The sequence below is a fragment of the Rhinolophus hipposideros genome (assembly GCF_964194185.1).
Source record: "Rhinolophus hipposideros genome assembly, chromosome: 10".
Taxonomy (NCBI): domain Eukaryota; kingdom Metazoa; phylum Chordata; class Mammalia; order Chiroptera; family Rhinolophidae; genus Rhinolophus; species Rhinolophus hipposideros.
Window position 1 is genome coordinate 28,437,456 of NC_138056.1, and position 17,555 is coordinate 28,455,010.

The 17,555-nt window shown below is 37.6% G+C and overlaps 1 protein-coding gene across 3 annotated transcripts in view; it reads right to left on the reverse strand.

Annotated features, from left to right (window-relative positions):
- Positions 1 to 6,606: 6,606 nt before the first annotated feature.
- Positions 6,607 to 17,555, reverse strand: part of BBOX1 (gamma-butyrobetaine hydroxylase 1) — a 62,921-nt gene continuing 51,972 nt past the window's right edge. For all 3 annotated transcript variants that reach the window (XM_081064947.1, XM_081064948.1, XM_081064949.1), the window contains exons 5-8: positions 17,176 to 17,281; positions 12,127 to 12,323; positions 8,522 to 8,688; positions 6,607 to 7,162 (exon numbers count right to left, since the gene is read on the reverse strand). In XM_081064947.1, the coding sequence (XP_080921073.1) occupies positions 7,002 to 7,162; positions 8,522 to 8,688; positions 12,127 to 12,323; positions 17,176 to 17,281 (631 nt within the window). In that variant the 3' untranslated portion in view covers positions 6,607 to 7,001. The remainder of the gene's footprint in view (positions 7,163 to 8,521; positions 8,689 to 12,126; positions 12,324 to 17,175; positions 17,282 to 17,555) is intronic.

Consider the following 17,555-nt stretch of genomic DNA (forward strand, 5'->3'; position numbering starts at 1 on the left):
TCAATTCTGGGATTACTTTCAGGGAATGTAAAGTAAAGCCATTGGTCAGGCATTTGGAAACAGCAAGAAGCCAGCCTATTTCCACATGAAATTGAAATCCTCACAGTATGGAAAAATGGAAAGAGAAGTGAACTGGAAACCAAAACTTGTGTTTGAATTTTGGCTCTGTCACTCATTCTATATGGCCATGGAAAGTAATCTCTCCTCTCTCACTTTGCTTGTTCATAAAACGATCAGCATTTTTCAAACTTTAGTCAATGGAGTACCACCTTCAAAATAGAATCATCTGTACAAATAGAATTATTTTTATTTCACTAGTTTCTTTAATTTGAAAATGGTCTTTATATCATTACCATAGATGCAAAGCCAATCATCGCTTACTATAGTTAGAAAATCATAACTGTAAAATGTATAGCAATTTAAAAATTTCAAAAGTGTATTCCTAAAGCTCTAAAACACAAGTCCTTAAATATTCTGTTCTGTATTTTATTTTCGGTCATTTTTCTCTTTGATTTAGTCTTGGAAATTTCTATTTTCATATTGTCAGTTCAGAGCTGCTTTCTTCAGTTGTGTTCTCTCTACTAATAGTCCATTGAAGATATTCATTTCTGTTATAGTGTTATTGATCTTTAGCATTTTTAAAAATTCTTTTTTAGAATTTCCATCTCTCTGCTTATAGTATCTATCTGTTCTTGCATTTTGTCTACTCTTTTCTATTAAAGCCATCAGCTGTTAATCATTATTTTAAAAAATTTCTGCTCTGATAATTCCAACATCTTGCCATATCTGACTCTGATTCTGGTGTTTGTTCAGTTCCTTCAAACTGAGGTGTTTTTTTGTTTGTTTGTTGGTTTTGTTTGTTTTCTTTTTGTCTTTTAGAATGTCTTGTAATATTTTTGTTGAAATGTGGACATGATGTCATAGGTAAAAGGAACTGTGGTAAATAGGACTTTAATAATGCTAGTGGTAAGCTGTGGGGTTCTATAGTCCTGTGATTAGGTCTAAGTCTTTGGTAAACCTGTGTCTCTGGACTGTGAACTTCAGTGCATCTCAGTTTCATCCTTTTAAGTGAGAAAGGATGGCTGGAGGTTTCTGGAGTTGTGTAGTTTTCTTCCCCTGGTAGGTTAGGCTCAGATATAACCCTAGCAGATTAGGCTCTGGTAAAATAACTTCTCCTGAGGGTGGCCTCGTTAAGAACAGAATAATCTGGCACATGTCAAAATGGTCCCTTTTCCCCTCTTCCTTCTGGAAGAACAGGAGATGTTTCTCCTGATATTCACCGTGAGAACCTGTAGAACGCCTGGAGGTAAAATGCTCAAAGTTGTGAGAGCCTCCCTAGGACTGGGTCCCCCAGGAGTTTTTATCTTTTAGGCTTGTTCACATTGCGCATCTAGCAATTTATTAATTATAAGTCAGGTTTTTGTAGCCTGGCTCTGGTTCCTGTGCAGGTTTCTGCTCTGGTAAGTTGTGATTCTCTGTATTTGCCTGTTTGCCACAACTAGGACTGCAATTATAGGGGCAACAGTTTGCCCTGTGACTTCACTTTTCTGATGAATCTATAAAGAGTTGATTTTTAAGTTTTTTTTTTGTTTTTTTTTTTTTTTTTTTTTTTTTTTTAGCTTTTTACTTGTTGTTGGGATGCAGTAAAGACTTGGAAGCTTCCTATATAATGGGATGGAAACTGGAAGTTCCCTGCTGAGATGTTTTAAACTGGTGAATGTAGAAAATGGGAAAGCTTTTGAGGCTAAAATTGGGTATGTGCATAGATAAAATGTGTTATACAAATGGAGGAGGGAAAAGAAATAAGGTCCTGCCTGGCACAAAAATTGAGACTTTTCTGAAATCCTAGGGATGTGACTTGGTTTCATCAAAGATGTAAAATGGACAGTACTCAAGAAACAACCAACCTCGCTCCTTTCATTTATTCCACAAATGTTTAGGCACCGCGGAGACACAAATGAAAATATCTCTGGCTAAAGAACTCCCAACCTATTGGACACTGTTGGTTGGCTACTCGGCTGCTGGACTCACGGCCTTCATCTATTCCTTCAAGCGCACCATCTTGCCTACTATGGCAGAGCCCATACTCTGTTTGCTCTGCCTGGTACGCTGTCTCCCCTCTTCACCTAGACACGTCTCTGCTGTCTAAAGCAAACACTGCTGGGTGCCTGCAAGCCATCCTAATTTGGTCGTTATCCATTCCTTTTCAACCATGTGTACCAAGGATAAAGAACACTTCCCCAGACTGAGGGCAGATCCGACTCATTTAAATTAATCCTGGCAATCCCATTTCCTTCTGCCAGTCAGGAGTTTAGGAGAGTGTATTTGACACAATTCTGACTGAGGAGGCAGTAGAGGAAGGCTGTACTAGGGGTTTTAGGGACGGTTTCTCTGCTTCCAAGAAAGAGACACAGGAAAAATCGGTCTCTTTATTCCTCCTCGTGTAGCCATGTCTGGATGTAATACCTGGAGCTTTTACAGCCATTTTACCAGCTTGAGGATAAAGCAGACCCATGAAAGAAGACAGAACCAAGAGAACTACAGAGATATGGAACTGGTGATATACAATGTGGGGAGCCTGCCTTATATCCTGGGCTTTATGTTTTGCGAAATAAAACATTTTTCTTATTGTTAAATTCAGAGTTTCTGTTAATTGAGGCCAAAAGTTCATTATTGGACATCATTTTTCATTAAGCACCTCAAGAGTCACTTCCTGAGGGAAGCCTTCCCTGAGCCCCACTCTCCTCAGATCAGTCCTGTCCTCTTATTTTAAGCTCTTGTAGCTTCTTGGCCTTTTCATCTGTAATATTTACTACAATCAGTAATTATTTATTTCTGTGATTATTTGATCACTGCCTGATATTCCCACTAGACCATCAGCTCTGTGGAAGCCCTCATGTCTATCTTAAGCATTACAGTATTACCAGTGCCCTGAATAATGGCCGGCACATAGTAGGTATGTGAGAATATTGCTAGAATGAATGGATAAATATACAAATGTGTACAAGTATGTAAGGCTCAGTGGCAGCCAGAGGAAAGGGTACTTAAGCCTGACTGGGAGAATCAGGAAAGGATTCACAGGGGAGGTGAAACTTAAGCTGAATTTTGAAGGGAAAGGAGTTTTCCAGGCATAAAAGGTGGTAGGGAAGAGTATTCCAGGCAGCTGGAAGTATATTTGCAGAGACCCAGAAGTATGCTCTAAGCCATTAAGTCTAACCAAATCAAATTTTCATTGCAAGAACTTTTAGTGCAAATGTATCCTCAAAATGATATATTTTTTGAGGGTGATGTAAAGGGGTATTTTTGTTTATAAAATGTCTCCTGTTTCTTAGTTTAAATTCCTGAAAAGAGAAATTACCCTCAGCATCACTCAGTTTTTCCATAGAATTCCTTCTTTTGCATAAGTTCCCTCTACCTATCTGGTAGATATTTATTGACTCACGGTTTAGTGGTCAGCTAGGGAAAGAAATAGAGACCAGCAAAGAAACCTTGTGACATGTCATTCCAATGACCTGTGGAGTTATTTCAATTAACCAGCCAAGAAGTTAATATTCTCCAAGGCAAATCATAGAAATGGAACAGACAGTAAGAGTCCACATTGCCAAAGAGGGGTAAATTCTAATCCAAGTTACATCAGATCTATTATGAGTTTGGGGGAAAGTCAAATCTTTAGACGATTATATCCAGGAAACCTAATCATTTTCAGTCGGCACCATCTGCTGTAGCCCATAATATGTCATGACCTATATAACACTTCAGAAATTGTTGCAATTGTATCCAATCCTTCTGTCCCTCCTTTCCAGGGCAGAAATAATTTTCTGCAGAGAAGGAACCAGCCAGGCCATGGGGTGCTGGCTTGGGATTCTGTCTTCTAGTAACCAGATACAGTATGTAAGAGGTCTAGCTAATTTTGAATACAAGCCACCACTGATCCTTGATGTATGGAGTGTAATTGATTCCACAAACTCGGCCAATATCATTAGCTTATCATCATGCCATGAGGCTTGTAACCTTGATCACAATCACGAAATGTCTCCGGGAAAACAAGTGATGATTTCATCTACCATCTATATACTTTCCGAATGGAGATCTCCAATCCAGGTCTCTGTCCTGAGCTGTATGTGTGTATATATATCCAACTGCCAGAAGAAATAGCTCAGGGGCAATGCAAGTTCAGTATGTCAAAAACTGGATTCATTTTCTTGCCCACAAGCTTGCTTTTTGCTATTGTAGCTTCTCTCCTGGAGCATGGAATCACCAGTAATTTCTCCACACTTGAAATCTGGGAGACATCCTCGATGTCTCCCTCATCCTTCACACGCAGCGGGCTATCAAGTCCTCTAGAATTAGCCTTCTAAGTGTATCTCCATTCCCTCTCCCAGCATTCTAATGCAGTCTTCTTAATTTCTCATCTGGTTTCCTGCAGTAAGTAGATTTATAACCTCATAAGTGGATTTATGGTCTCTAGTTCTTCTCATTTACAATTCCCTCCACGATGTAGCCAGATGGAAATTTAAACAATGAATATCTGATCAGCGCACTTTATTGCTTAAAAATCTTTAAATGGCTCCTCATTACTTTCAAGATTGAATATCAACTCTTTCATGTAACATACATTTTGGTATTTCATGACTTGGCCCCCATCTCTGTCTTCAGCCTCATATATCTCTTCTCACCCTAATCTACCCTCTCCCTCTACAACCTCTGTTGTTATACCGAATAATAGTTAACATCTACTGAGCACTTACCCTAAGCTGGGAACTCTGTTAAAGTCTTCACATCGATGTTTTCCAAACTTCTCTGATGAGACACATCATTTGGGATGATTGTTAAAAAACACAATTCCTGGTCCTTCTCCTAGACCATTGAATCATAATCTCCAAGGAATGAGCCTGGGAGGTTGTATTAAAAACACATACACACACATAGAACACCATAGTGACTCTTACCATCTGAGAAGTTTGGGAAAAGACTGCTTTGCGTGAATTTTCATTTAACACTCATAAAGTTAATGAGATAAGAGCTGTTACTAGTTTCGTTTATAGGTAGAAAAACCGAAGTTTAAGGAAGAGTTTATTTGTCCAAAGTCATAGTTAACTGATTGTCATTATTACAATTTGAACGTAGGCATCCAATCCCAGAAGTGACACCACTGTGATGCTCTACCCTCTCTCACTTGTGTCAACACATGCGCTGTGTTCACTCTCAATTCTCTGCATCTCTTCTGCTTTTTGACTTGGAAAGTTGTTTTTTTTATCTCTGCCTGGAAAACCACTATTAACCCTCCTTCTACTTAGACTGAAGCTTTCATTAATGTCCTCAGTCTGGCTTGTTTGCCTTTCTATGAACCATTTTGTTCATCTATGTTCATCATCTATGTCTTTATCTGTTCCCCTACCAAACTATAGGCAGGCACATCTCAAGTCCTTTTGTGTGTTCAGTCTAGCAGAGTGCCTGACATATACCAAGTAGGTGATAAATATCTGCTGAATGAATCAAAGTTACTTTAGCTGGGAAAGTGCCTGGGCTTTAGATGTTATGAATGAATGGAGCTAGGATTACTCCAGAAAGGTATTGAATGCTGCCTCTGAGGCCGTGTCCTTGTTGAATTCACCTGTTTTCATTCTAGGAGTGTCTTAGGGGAGATGGGATGGAGAACCCAACCCATTCCTTTTGAAGTTTGAAGGACTCAAACGTATGTGCTATGGTACAGTAGACCCAGTCAAGACCAGAAGAAGGCACCAGAAAGGGGCAGAAAGAGAGTCTGAGCTGGTGACGTGGACTCAATGCCGATTTCAGAGAATCAGAGGAGTGTGGTGGCATGACCTTACGGAACTCTTTATCCAGACTCCTAGTCTCATGGGTGCACTGTAAGTGTGAAGCCAAAGCTAGAACATGGATGGAAGTAGTGTTTTCTCTTGGTCTTAAGGCAACAGGTAGAGTTCTGCTGTGGTGGCAGTGATTAAGACTGTCAAAGTAAGGGGTTTGGTTACCGTCCAAAATGTATGGACTAAAAATCTACATTCTACCAGGATTTCAGCAAATGGTAGTGCTGAGGCTCCCTTTTTTTTGGCAAGAGTAGGGAAGGGACTGGATTCAATAGCAGTGGGATTTCCACAGCTGGCAGTGACACCTGTGTTCCACTACTGGGGACAAGGCAGTGACCATAGAGGAAGCCAAGAACAGCAGGTAGATCTGTCCACAGGTTAACAGACATTGTGTTCATTTATGAGGGTTGTATGCATCTTGATTCTCTTAATACCTTTTTTACTATTAATTGAAGGCAAGGAATGAGGAGAACTGACTCACGGACAGATATAAGCTTTTCTAGTCTTAGGAACATTTATTTGGGGCAAGAGAAACTGAGGGAGACTAGATTTTCTCTTAATTTGGTATGCGTGGGTTTGGTGTCATAATTTAAATATTAAAGGTAATGTTGAGATCACCAGGTTGGTGAAGTCTAGAAATCTGGGTAATATAATTCTTTAATAAAAGTGAGTAAAACAGATCTTTGAAAATATGAAGACGTTTCCTAAGATGCTAAAGACAGTCTTATGCAGTCATGAAAAATGCGACCCTGTAGACAACAGAGCAGAAACCTGTTTTATACGAGACAAGTTTTATTTGAAACACAAGCTTTATTTGAAACAAATCTTTCTTTAAAAAAGGTGTTATTTGAAGAAAGGTTTTATTTGATGCAAAACTATTTGTGGGCATTCTGGAGATTCTCATATACAGGCAAAGGAAATTAGATCATACATGCAATAGAACAGAAAGGAGGCTTTGTTTGGAAAAAAGAGAGAACACTGATACAACATCCAAAGAGTTGGCATTGCAAGTGATTACAAAGAAAAGAAAACTCTGGTGAGAAAGGTAACATGTTCAATGTTAAAGAAATTAATGTGTGCATGGCAAGGATCACGGTCTGTGAAGACAGTTAGCCTTGCCATATACTACAAAATACTCTCCGTGGAATCGTGTTGAAATTGTAGATCTGAGATTCAGTTGCTATTCTGAACACTCTTCCTCAGGATGCGAAGCCTTGACATCACCACGTCCCAGTCGGCATAAGCGCCTTCTAGATGGCGGGATATCTCAGTTCCTGCTTCATAGCTTTGTCGGCCATGAAGCAAACGCCAGTTATCAAAAGTAATCACATCACCTAGACAAAGGATGTTTTCAGTATGAATCATCATGAGTTTAATATTTGCAGAGCTAGAAAATGCAAAATATCATTGCTACTTAGTTTGCATCAAAAAAAACCACACAGTATGTTTATTTCTTTATGTAAATCTGTACATTTCCTTTTCACACAAATCAGGCCACTGGATGCAAACAGCTTTAGACTTTCTGACATTTAAACTCCATAGCCTGGTAGCCTCCTATAGGAACTTTTGTAATTCTTACTTAAAATATCTCTTTGTAAAACTTTTGAATTTTTCTTCTTCACTGTTACTTATCTCCTACTTAAAAATGTTCGTTTCCAGTGTAACCGCTTCAAAGAATTATAAGGATAGTGACATTCTTGGTTTGTCTTTTGTGTTTCTGGTATATTTATGTACATTATTTCTAACCCTCATGAAAATCCTAAAAAGAGAATATTATCTCATTTTTCATACGTGAGAAAACTGAGGCTCTGAGAAGTTGGGGGCTTTGCCTGAAGCCATGCTACCATTAAATGGTGAAGCTTGGATTGCAATTCCTATTCTTTTGGTGTTTTTCTCCCAGAGTATTCCATTTTTACATGTTACTGCTCTTCAAATTAAGCTGGTATGAGTGCATAGCAGCAGATATATGGAGATTTCTAGTTTTACTTTCTTAGGCCAAAGATCAATTCAAACAATAATCACCAGTGAAAAGAATCCTCCACTTCTTGGCTAAATCAGCAGCAGAGGGAAATTATGCTTTTTATATTAAATAACAGAAGCCTCAAGTTTTATGTCACTTTACTGAGTTGAGATGGTCCAGGAAAACCACGATGCTTTCTGCTTCTTTATTTCACGTAGCTGGGACATTTCAAGTCCAGGTACTACTTTATTTCAGGTAGCACTATGTCTGCCAAATCAGATAAGCTTAATGAGTAAATGTTACTCATGCAGTTTAGAGTGAGAATCATGGGGGTAATTGCATTTGTTTACCAATACAGAAGAATTAGGTACAAGCTTCAGTTTGTATCGATTGGCTAGCAGCATAGAAAATATAAGTCATCGGTCTTGATATCAGGCATGCGAATTCATTTGGCCGATAGCTTGTTTTTCAAGGATTTATTCTTTAAGTTGGAGGTTGTTAAATTTTGGTGTACTTAAGGAGCTTGTTAAAAAGGAGTATTTTAAAGTCTGGAGAGTAGGTGGAGCAGGGGTGGGGGCCGGGAGTCTGCTCTTTAAGCTAGTTGGCTACTCACCAGGATTCTACTGTAAGTGTGCCCCATGACATACTCCAGAAAAACTGCTTCGAGATTGCTCTGAACAATGAAGGGTGAAGAAAATACATCTGTACAGTTTGAGAAAACATGCGCACTGACCTGGATTCATCTTGAAAGTAAACTTGGATTCTTTACAGTTCATGAGGTCAACAAACTCCTTCAGAGCTGTGTAAAAAGGCTGAACTTTTTCAACAGGTACATCAAATATGGTGTCTCTAGTTGCATTATTGAAGTTGATGCGAACCACTTGGCCTTTATCATCTAATCTAGTTTTTTAAAGAGAAAAAGTTAAAACACATAAGTCACAAAGTATCTATTACATTTCTAAGGGTCAATTTGCCTTGGAAGGTGATTCTGAAATGCAGTATTAAAGAATCCAAACACATGAAGGTGTTCAGGTGATGTGTAGTATAGTGTATTCAATTGTTTTTCATTTATTCACTTAGCAAGTACTTTTAGAAATCTTCCAACATAAGTGCCAGAATGATTCAAATTAATTTAAAGCAAATGTTCCTAGAGATTCCAGTTAAAACGTTTTTTATGTTTAGGGAAATAGATTCATTCTTCATTCTTTGAGATAATAGCTTTTACCTATTCAAATATTTTTAAGTCCGTAGGCCCAACACTTTATGTTTCATCTATTGCGGTTTTTAAGTCTGATTTTATTGGAGCATTATTGGAAAGAAATATCTGTGTTTTTAAATGTTTGCAATATACTTTTCTAATGCAGTCCCTTGTTTACAGATGGGAAAACTGAGGCACAGAGGAGTGCCTAGTCTGAGGTACATTCTTTGGATCTTTATCTCTATGGCACCCTTTTTACCATCCTTTATGTTACTGACAGGAGTGTCATGACATTGAAACTTCTTGGGGGTCTTCCATTCTAGCCACTCTGACGATCTATTCTTTTTTCACTAACACTATAATTCTTTGATGGGAATGGTTATGCTAGTTATGAACTCTCTCTTTTAGAGTCCATGTGTGTACCCTCACATACCAATGAAGGGAATTTCGTGATTCATTAATCTAATTAAATCAGAATAGTGTGTCCCATGGTACATTGCATTAAGCTTTCATTTCCAAGAATTCTTATATATAGGCAATATAATCAATTCTCTCTCTCTCTCTCTCTCTCTGTTTGTGTAACAGAGTCTTTGTTTCCTTTCACTTGATACTGACTTTCTATCTGAGAAAAGAAGACACAAATTCATTATTTAGCATTCTCAGCTATGACATGAAGGGAAATAGAAAGCAAATTAGTTTCTAGAGAAGACGTTATTCTGAAGATTGAAAAGCATTAGAGGAGATGTTGGCTGACATCTTGAAGAGCAACCTAAAATGAAAAACTGATTCTGAGCAAGAAGGAAATTCTGTATGTACCAATAGAATGAAAGGAAGGTCCCAATGCAGGGCTATATGATGAGGAAGGGTAAAAAGGATGCTGAGGAACAACTGGCTATGTTTTAACTGTATATAAGATGACTGATCTCCTAGAGAACACTATTCGGAACTAGAATTTATTTTTGATGTCTGTCTTCCTCTCACATTCTTCATCCATTCTGTCAGGAAAATATGCTGTCTTGACCTACAAATGTATCTCAAAATGAAGTCTTCTGCACACTTCCACTCTCACCACTTGGACCACTCGTGTTTACAGCACCCTCTCCTCTAATCCTGCAGTAGCTCCCTAACTGCTCTTCCTGCTCCCGTCCTTGTTCTTCTACACTCCGTTCAGCACGGCAGCCAGGATGCTCCATTTAAAATGTAAATAAATTTATATAAATATAAATGTCTCTCTTTCCATCAAACCTTGCAGTAGCTCCCTATTCCACTAAGAGTGAAAGCCAATGCTCTTACAATAGCTAACAAGGCTGGACATGAACTTAGCTCTCTTTGACCTTCTTTCTTCATACTGTACTCCACACTGGCCTTTTAACTTTCTTTGAACACACCAGACTTGTTCTTAGGACCTTGGTAAGACCTTTCTTCTAGCTGTTTCTGGAAACTCCTTATCTTGGCAATCTCCCTCATTCCTTGAAGTTTTTGCTTAAATACCACCTACTCAGCAAATATTTTCCTCATCACACTATTTAGAGACACAAGTTTTATCCTCCTCTAAGTCTTTCGTCCTACAGACTCCTCTTATTCTGACCTACTTTTCCTTTTTTCTTAAGTATTTAAAATGTTTTAATATTCATTGTAATTTCCTCATTTGTTTAAAAATTTCCAATTCTCCCCTCCGCTGTGAGACCGCAATCTACGTGAGGGCAGGAAACTTTATTTGGTTCATTGAGGTAGCCCAAGCACTAAGAAGAGGGGCTGACCTCAATAAATATTTGTTGAATGAATAAATGAAGGCTTTATGTGTGTATCAGAAAGTTGAGTGAGTACTCTGGGGATTTGATTATTTATTAAACAAGTTTATTTTTATATTATTGGGCTATTTCTCCTAAAAGAAGAATACAAACTCAATTCTAAAATTGGAAACACCCAAAAATTTATCAACTGAGGTCTGTCTGATCAAGTAAAATATGTCTTAGAAAGACAATGTAAGATAATTCTCAAATAAAAGGATAAGTGTGTGTCCTTTGTAGATACCTGAAAAATTGTGATCAAATAATGTCAAATGAAAAGAGAACACAAAATATTCTGTATAGGGAACATATGATTTTTGTTGGCATCAATTTGGGGAGACATCCCTGTTTCATTCTCAGCCCATGTGGTTCAGACAAAGGTGACCTTGTTCCAGAGATGAACATGTGACCCAGGAACAGCCAAAGGCCAGTCAGAATTGTCTGACTTTCTGTCTATGGTGATTGTTTCAAGGATTCACTTGAACACAGTGAGTCATTTAGTTTCATTGTAGCTATTGGGAAATAAGTGCTTTCTATGTGCAGTTGATGTAGAAAATGACCTTAAAATGGTTCCCTGCCACTCGGAACTGAGCTAAAATGGTGGCCCCAGCGGAGAGAGAAGGCCCCAGCCTAAGACCCAGCCCACTTCCGCATAACGTCCTCCAAGCCACACCTTGAGTCAATCACCAGAGGATACCTACCCCTTCCCCAACTTAAGGAAGTCCCCAACCCATAAAAACTTGCACAAAACCTTGCTAGGGGCTAGGGGCTGAGTCTTTTGGGAAGGATCCCGCTGAGCCTGCCTGCATAATAAAGCTGACTTTCCTAACAATCTAAGTGCCCCTTGGGTTCTTTCCGGTCCTGGTATCCTTAGCACAGTGATTACCAGCTCTAAGGATAATGAAAAGTTGGAGCTTGCACTGATTATCTTTGAAAATGAAGCCAACACAAAGGATGGCAAAGCTAAGGGGTGAATTCAAAAGAGATGAATTTCAAATAACGTTGTTTAACTCCTGAATCTTCCTAATTTGCATTAGATTCGTTCTCTTCTAGCTAAAAGATTTCTGACTCATACAGTCACACTGATAATAACTATATCTTAAAAATTAAGTGGACATGAAGTCTTAGTTATTTCCCTTATGTTGATTAAGAACAGAGACTTTCATGAAATTTGATAAAGAATTTTTTTATGATGAAAGGTTTTTTTGTGTGTTCCCATCTAAAATTGGATTAAAGAGCTAATAAAAAGTAAAGCTCTGGAGTTAATTGAAGCTTTCTAGGTTTAAGCTTTAGGTTAATGAAGCTCTTGCTGTCAATTGTTTTATTGAGAAATTTATAAATAGTACTTACTCTATAATTTTGTGTTTGGATTGTACAGAGAAATCACAGTAATCCACTCCAATGTCTGTGAAGTCCACAAAGGTGGAGGACAAAATCTGGAATGCCCGAGGATTTTTTTCCTTGAGCTTTCGGCATACATTAAATCCATCTACAATTTCTGAATCACCCCCAGTGACTGTTTGTTTTATGCAGTGCAGAAGCTGAACCTGTAAAGAGAAATATGTTTTAAAATGATGTGCACTTACAGTTTTTGACACTGTGTTAAAGAAAGATACAGAAAGATATGGATGCACTGAAATCAACAGAAATTTTTATATTTGTCTTTGGGCAGCAGGGAAAGGGGTTGGGGAGAAAAAAATTGCTTGTAATCAATATTTTTTATCATTAAAACATTGAAGACATGGGCACAACTGAAGACGGGCACAGGCATAGGCATAATGATGTCCATTAGTAAATGAAAGGCACATATTATAATAGCTGCAGGGAGTGAGCACTTCCTGTTTGAGTATTTATGCACTTCCTGTTGGCTCTACAAAGGACATGGGATTTAATCTGGGTAAAGGAAGATGGATAAGATTTTTGAATATGTAGAATAGATTGGAAAAAGTGGATCAGGTGACAGTGATGATGGCTATGCAAAAAATGCACATTTCACTGGTATCAAAAGGTTTGGCTGCAGTAGAGAGTTACACCTGGGAATAGATCCAGTTGGAAAGGTAATTTGGAACCTCATCATCGAGAGTCTTGAATCTCAGATGAAGGATGATATTGGACTTGTGCACAGAGGAGAATTGTTAATGGCTTTTGAATATGGAAGTCAAAACTGAGTTGAAGAATATTAGTCTAGTGGTGTTACATGGGATACATTTTTTTTAAGGGAGGAACTAGTGAGAGAGTAACTACTTGGGAGTCTAATGCAATAAATCATGGGTATGGATAAGAAGGGAATGAGGTAGGATGGAGGGAATGAGCCTATGAGGTTGGATAAACCCACGAAACACTGGGAATGAGAAACCAAAAGGATAGTAAATATTAGTTATTTTTACCAAGATTTAGGGGGAAATGTTGAACATTATTTCATTTTGAAAAGCAAACAGTAAAATTAAAAAGATTCTTGAATGGAGTTGGTTTTCCTTGGTCATGTAAGTCAGCATGGGTGGGTAACTTTGAATACCTAAATTTAGACCCTGATTTTCTGTGTCTAAAGAAACCTAACACTATTCAGCTGTAAAAATTTTATTCTTGGTGAGTGAAATAAAAATAAAAACCAATGTCTCACAGTTCTTATAGCAAGGAAGAGGCAAAAATGTTCCAATACCCAGACTAGGGGGATATCTATATGAGTGGAGAAGTATCCATATAATTTGCTTATCTCCATAGATTGTCTAGCACAGTGCTGCCCATTAGAACTTTCTATAATGATGGGAATGTTCTTCTATGTTGCCCAATACAATCGTCACTAGTCCCACACGGCTATTGGACATTTAAAATGTGGCTGAAGTGACTGAGGAACTTAATTTTAGATTTTCTTAAAACTTAATTCATTTAAATTAAAATTTAAATACTCATTTGTGGCTAGTGATTACTATATGAAATAGTGCAGGTCTAGCACACAAATCCTGCCACCCTCACAAACTTGCATACATTTTTTCAATGTTTTAAATTTTGTATGTACTTGTTCTCAGATTACGATTGTGTCATGTACATTTATTAATTCCTCACTACAATCCTTAGAATTTGGTACTTTCAGCTTCATTATATAGGTGAGGAAAGTGACACCCAGAAATGAAAAAAATCAACCAGCTAGTAAAATCTCAGCTAATCCATGGTAAAACTAGTATTCAAACCTTGGTCGATTTGCCTCAAAATCCTCCTGCAGCAAATTCCTTTCCTATCTATAGAGACATCTCTTTATAGGACTCTTAATAATTCAGGATTGTGTGGTATGTGCTTTGTAAACTTAAACTTCCATTTCCGATTGATGAAGTCTTAGTTTCTGATGTTACGAGAGGAGATATTCCGTCCTTAAATTGATGCTAGTTTTTCTTAATCTCGAAAAAATTACTTGCCTAAATTGACTAAGTTGTAGAAAACCATCTCATTACCAGGGCAACAATCATGCTTTAATCATGAAGCAGCATGATTAAAAAGAAGATGAAGTGAAAATGTCAACCTCAGATGTACCAAACTCCAAGAAGGCAAAACAATAGCATAACTTTGTCTCTGGAAGAATCAGAGTGTTCTTTAAATCCTTTTAGATTTTACCATGATGAAGTAACAGAGAATAATTCAAATATAAATCTTTATAAAAGGTCAACTGATGTCTTTTACATGTGGCAAGGCCAAGTAATAATCTTCTCTTGCATATTTCTATTTTAATGTAATCTTATGAAAGAAAAGGACAGAGCCAGACAACACTTTCACTGCTAATTCAAAAGGTAAATATATGCCTAATGTGTATAAAACCCAGGTCTATTTCATGTAAGTCATTCGGAACTAAAAGTATTTTCTTTCTAAATGTTATTTTATGGCGGCATGTGACTTTTGGCCCAGACAATGAAGTAAGCGAAACAACATCTGTATTTCTTTAAAGATGTGCTTCCTTTTCTCGGACCTATATGATCCAAATTGATCAAACTGAACTGTCAACAGGTAACCTACCCAGATCATTTCATGGGTACTGAAAAGAACATTGACTCATTCTGTTTGTTATGAAAACCCTCCAACTTTGGAACGGAGACCCCTGAATAACTCAAAATGCAAACTTGAACAATAGCATAAAGAAGTGCCCGCATTTTAACTATTCTTCTACTAGGATCTAGACATTTCAGGACTCATCTTTTATTTTAAATTCTCCTATTGGGTTTATTTAGCGTCGGCTGTTTCATTTGCTGATGGTGATAAGTACAAATTTATGGCATTTCTTTACCTCTTTATAGCATATCTGTTAAGTTTCTATTACATGAAAGGTGCTGAGTTAAGTCTTGAGATATAGAGAAGTATAAGGTCCAGTTCCTGTATTTTGTAATGAGTTTGGCAATGTGTATAAATAATCATCACATTATATAAACTACAGAAATTCAGAAAGGTTAACTTAAGACCAGTCTGGAGTGTTGAAAAAGCTAGATTGAGGCCTGAGTTCAAGTCCAAGCTCCCTATTATTCAGATGTCACCCTGTGAAAATATTTAACCTTGTTTTGTGTCCTTTCTTTATCTGACATAAAAAGACATGATTCATCCTCTCTACCTTAAAGAAATGCACAGAGAGATAAGATAATGTAAGTAAAAATGCTTTGAAAGAATATAAAATGCTATGAAAATGTCAAGCATTATACTACACTTCAGCAATATTTATGAAGTCATTTAATCACTTTTCCATAGGCTTTCCATTTTAACCCAGAAACAAAACCTAAACTCATAAAAAGCAGCAGGTAATTTAAAAATTCAAATAGGAGCTTTAGTTTTCTAGTCTAATTGTAAAAACTTTATTCCATCTAACTTTCCCAACCTATCTTTAGCAGATGAACTGAGCTGATTAGTTTGGCTTTTAACCCTAAGGGTTTTAGAAAATTTCTGGATCACAATTAGAATAAATTCTATTGTGTACCTCTTCCTCCCCCAAACCTCATCCCCCAAAATGACTATAGTGGCCATTTCACTGACATCATTTAGTTCAAAGAAAGCATGTGGTGTTTTGCAATCAACAAAATAATTTGAAATGTGAAGTCAAATACTAGGCTAGCTTAGTTAATGCTGGCTAGGACAATGGAAAACAATAAGGGCACAGAGAAAACGTGTTTAGTTAATATGATGGAAAAACCAGACTAATTTTGATTTCCACCCATTTTACCTTCATTAGCTAGAGAACTGCCCCAAATTTCCACTTACATTTACCTTTGAAAATATAAATTTCTGAGTAGTTACTTCATTTATTCCTACTCAGCTCTAAAAATAGGAACAAAATATCTTTTCAGAGGTAGTTTCCTGACCATTTCTTGGTTTAACAAAATGATGCTTTTGTAAAAATGCAGCTGGTTTAGTAGCATGAAAATTTTGTAATAATATAGTGGAAGAAGGTCTTTCTAGAAATTCTCCTGAAGGGTTTGTGGCTCCATGCTGAACATTTTCTTCCTTGATGAGGAATCTTGATGGGAGAGTAGATGGTTTCCAAAAATAGCCAAGGTTATTCTGCTCCTTGCGTTCACATCCTTGTAGTACATCTTTGCAGCTTCCTAGAAAAGGTGGCCTCTACTTCTTCATCTCTTGAATCTGACCTAAACTTATGACCAAAAAACATGGCAGAAGTGACATTGTGTTGATTACTAGCCTAAGTCTTGAGGGGCCTTGTATATTTTGGCTTGCTCTCTGGGCATTCTGACAGCTTCTCTGTGCATAAGCCAGGGCTAGGCAGCAGGAGGATGATAGGCTAGATCAAGTGGAGCTGAGACAAGCCATGTCAGACACCACCAAGTCAGTCATCCCCTAGCCGACTCAGCAGCAGCAGAACTGCCCAGATGAATGCAGCCCAAACTGTAAAAACATGACTTAAGTAAATGTTCTTTTAAGCCATTAAGTTATGAAATGCTTTTTTGTTTGTTTGTTTGGTTGGTTTTTGTTTGTTTGTTTGTTTGTTTGTTTTTTGGTAGTAATAGCTAACTAATAGGAATGATGCCCATGTGACTTTGTGGGAAAAACCCTACATTGCGTTCCCTTGTTTTCTTTTCTCTTTTAACTCTCTTGGAAATGGTAAACGTGCAAAAAGACCTCAAGAAGTAAGCTGTGGTAAAACGTATTGATAAAGCAAAGAGTGCCTGTAGTTATTTCCAGGAAGAAACAAACAAAAAAATGTTTAAACAATATATATGAAAATCTTCTAGCCCCTGGGAATGCTCAGCTAGTCAGGATTTAGGTACAGAGATATGTTAAGTTTGGATTGTTTTTGGAGAAAGAAGATCTACGTAAGACAAATTAGCTGGTAAAACATAATTTTCTAGGTTGAAAATATAGGACACTGGTCCTTGGCTTGCCTTGTGGAAAATGTGGTGAGGCTCACCTTACCCCAGGTGGATGATGGAGGGCCGGATAATCAGTGTGAAAACTTAGCTTCCCAGTGGTGTAAGCCACATTGTTTGCGTCGATTTTGTCTTGCACGTGCCAAGTATGTCTGTGAAGCACAAGAAACATATGTTTAAACAGGCTGTCACTAAACCAGAGGAAATGTGTTAGAATGAACTTGCTCTATGGGGGAAATGGAAACTTTTCATTTTATGAAATAATTACTATAATGACTACAAGCCAAGGAAGAGAGTCTGACCTTACTTTGTCTAAACTAACCACTTCCGAATTAGCATCTTCTCATTGCTTGTCTCTCCAAAATAGAATACAATTGTCTATCCTATAGAGTTTATAGAGAGCTGTATGTTGAATTGTAGGTTATG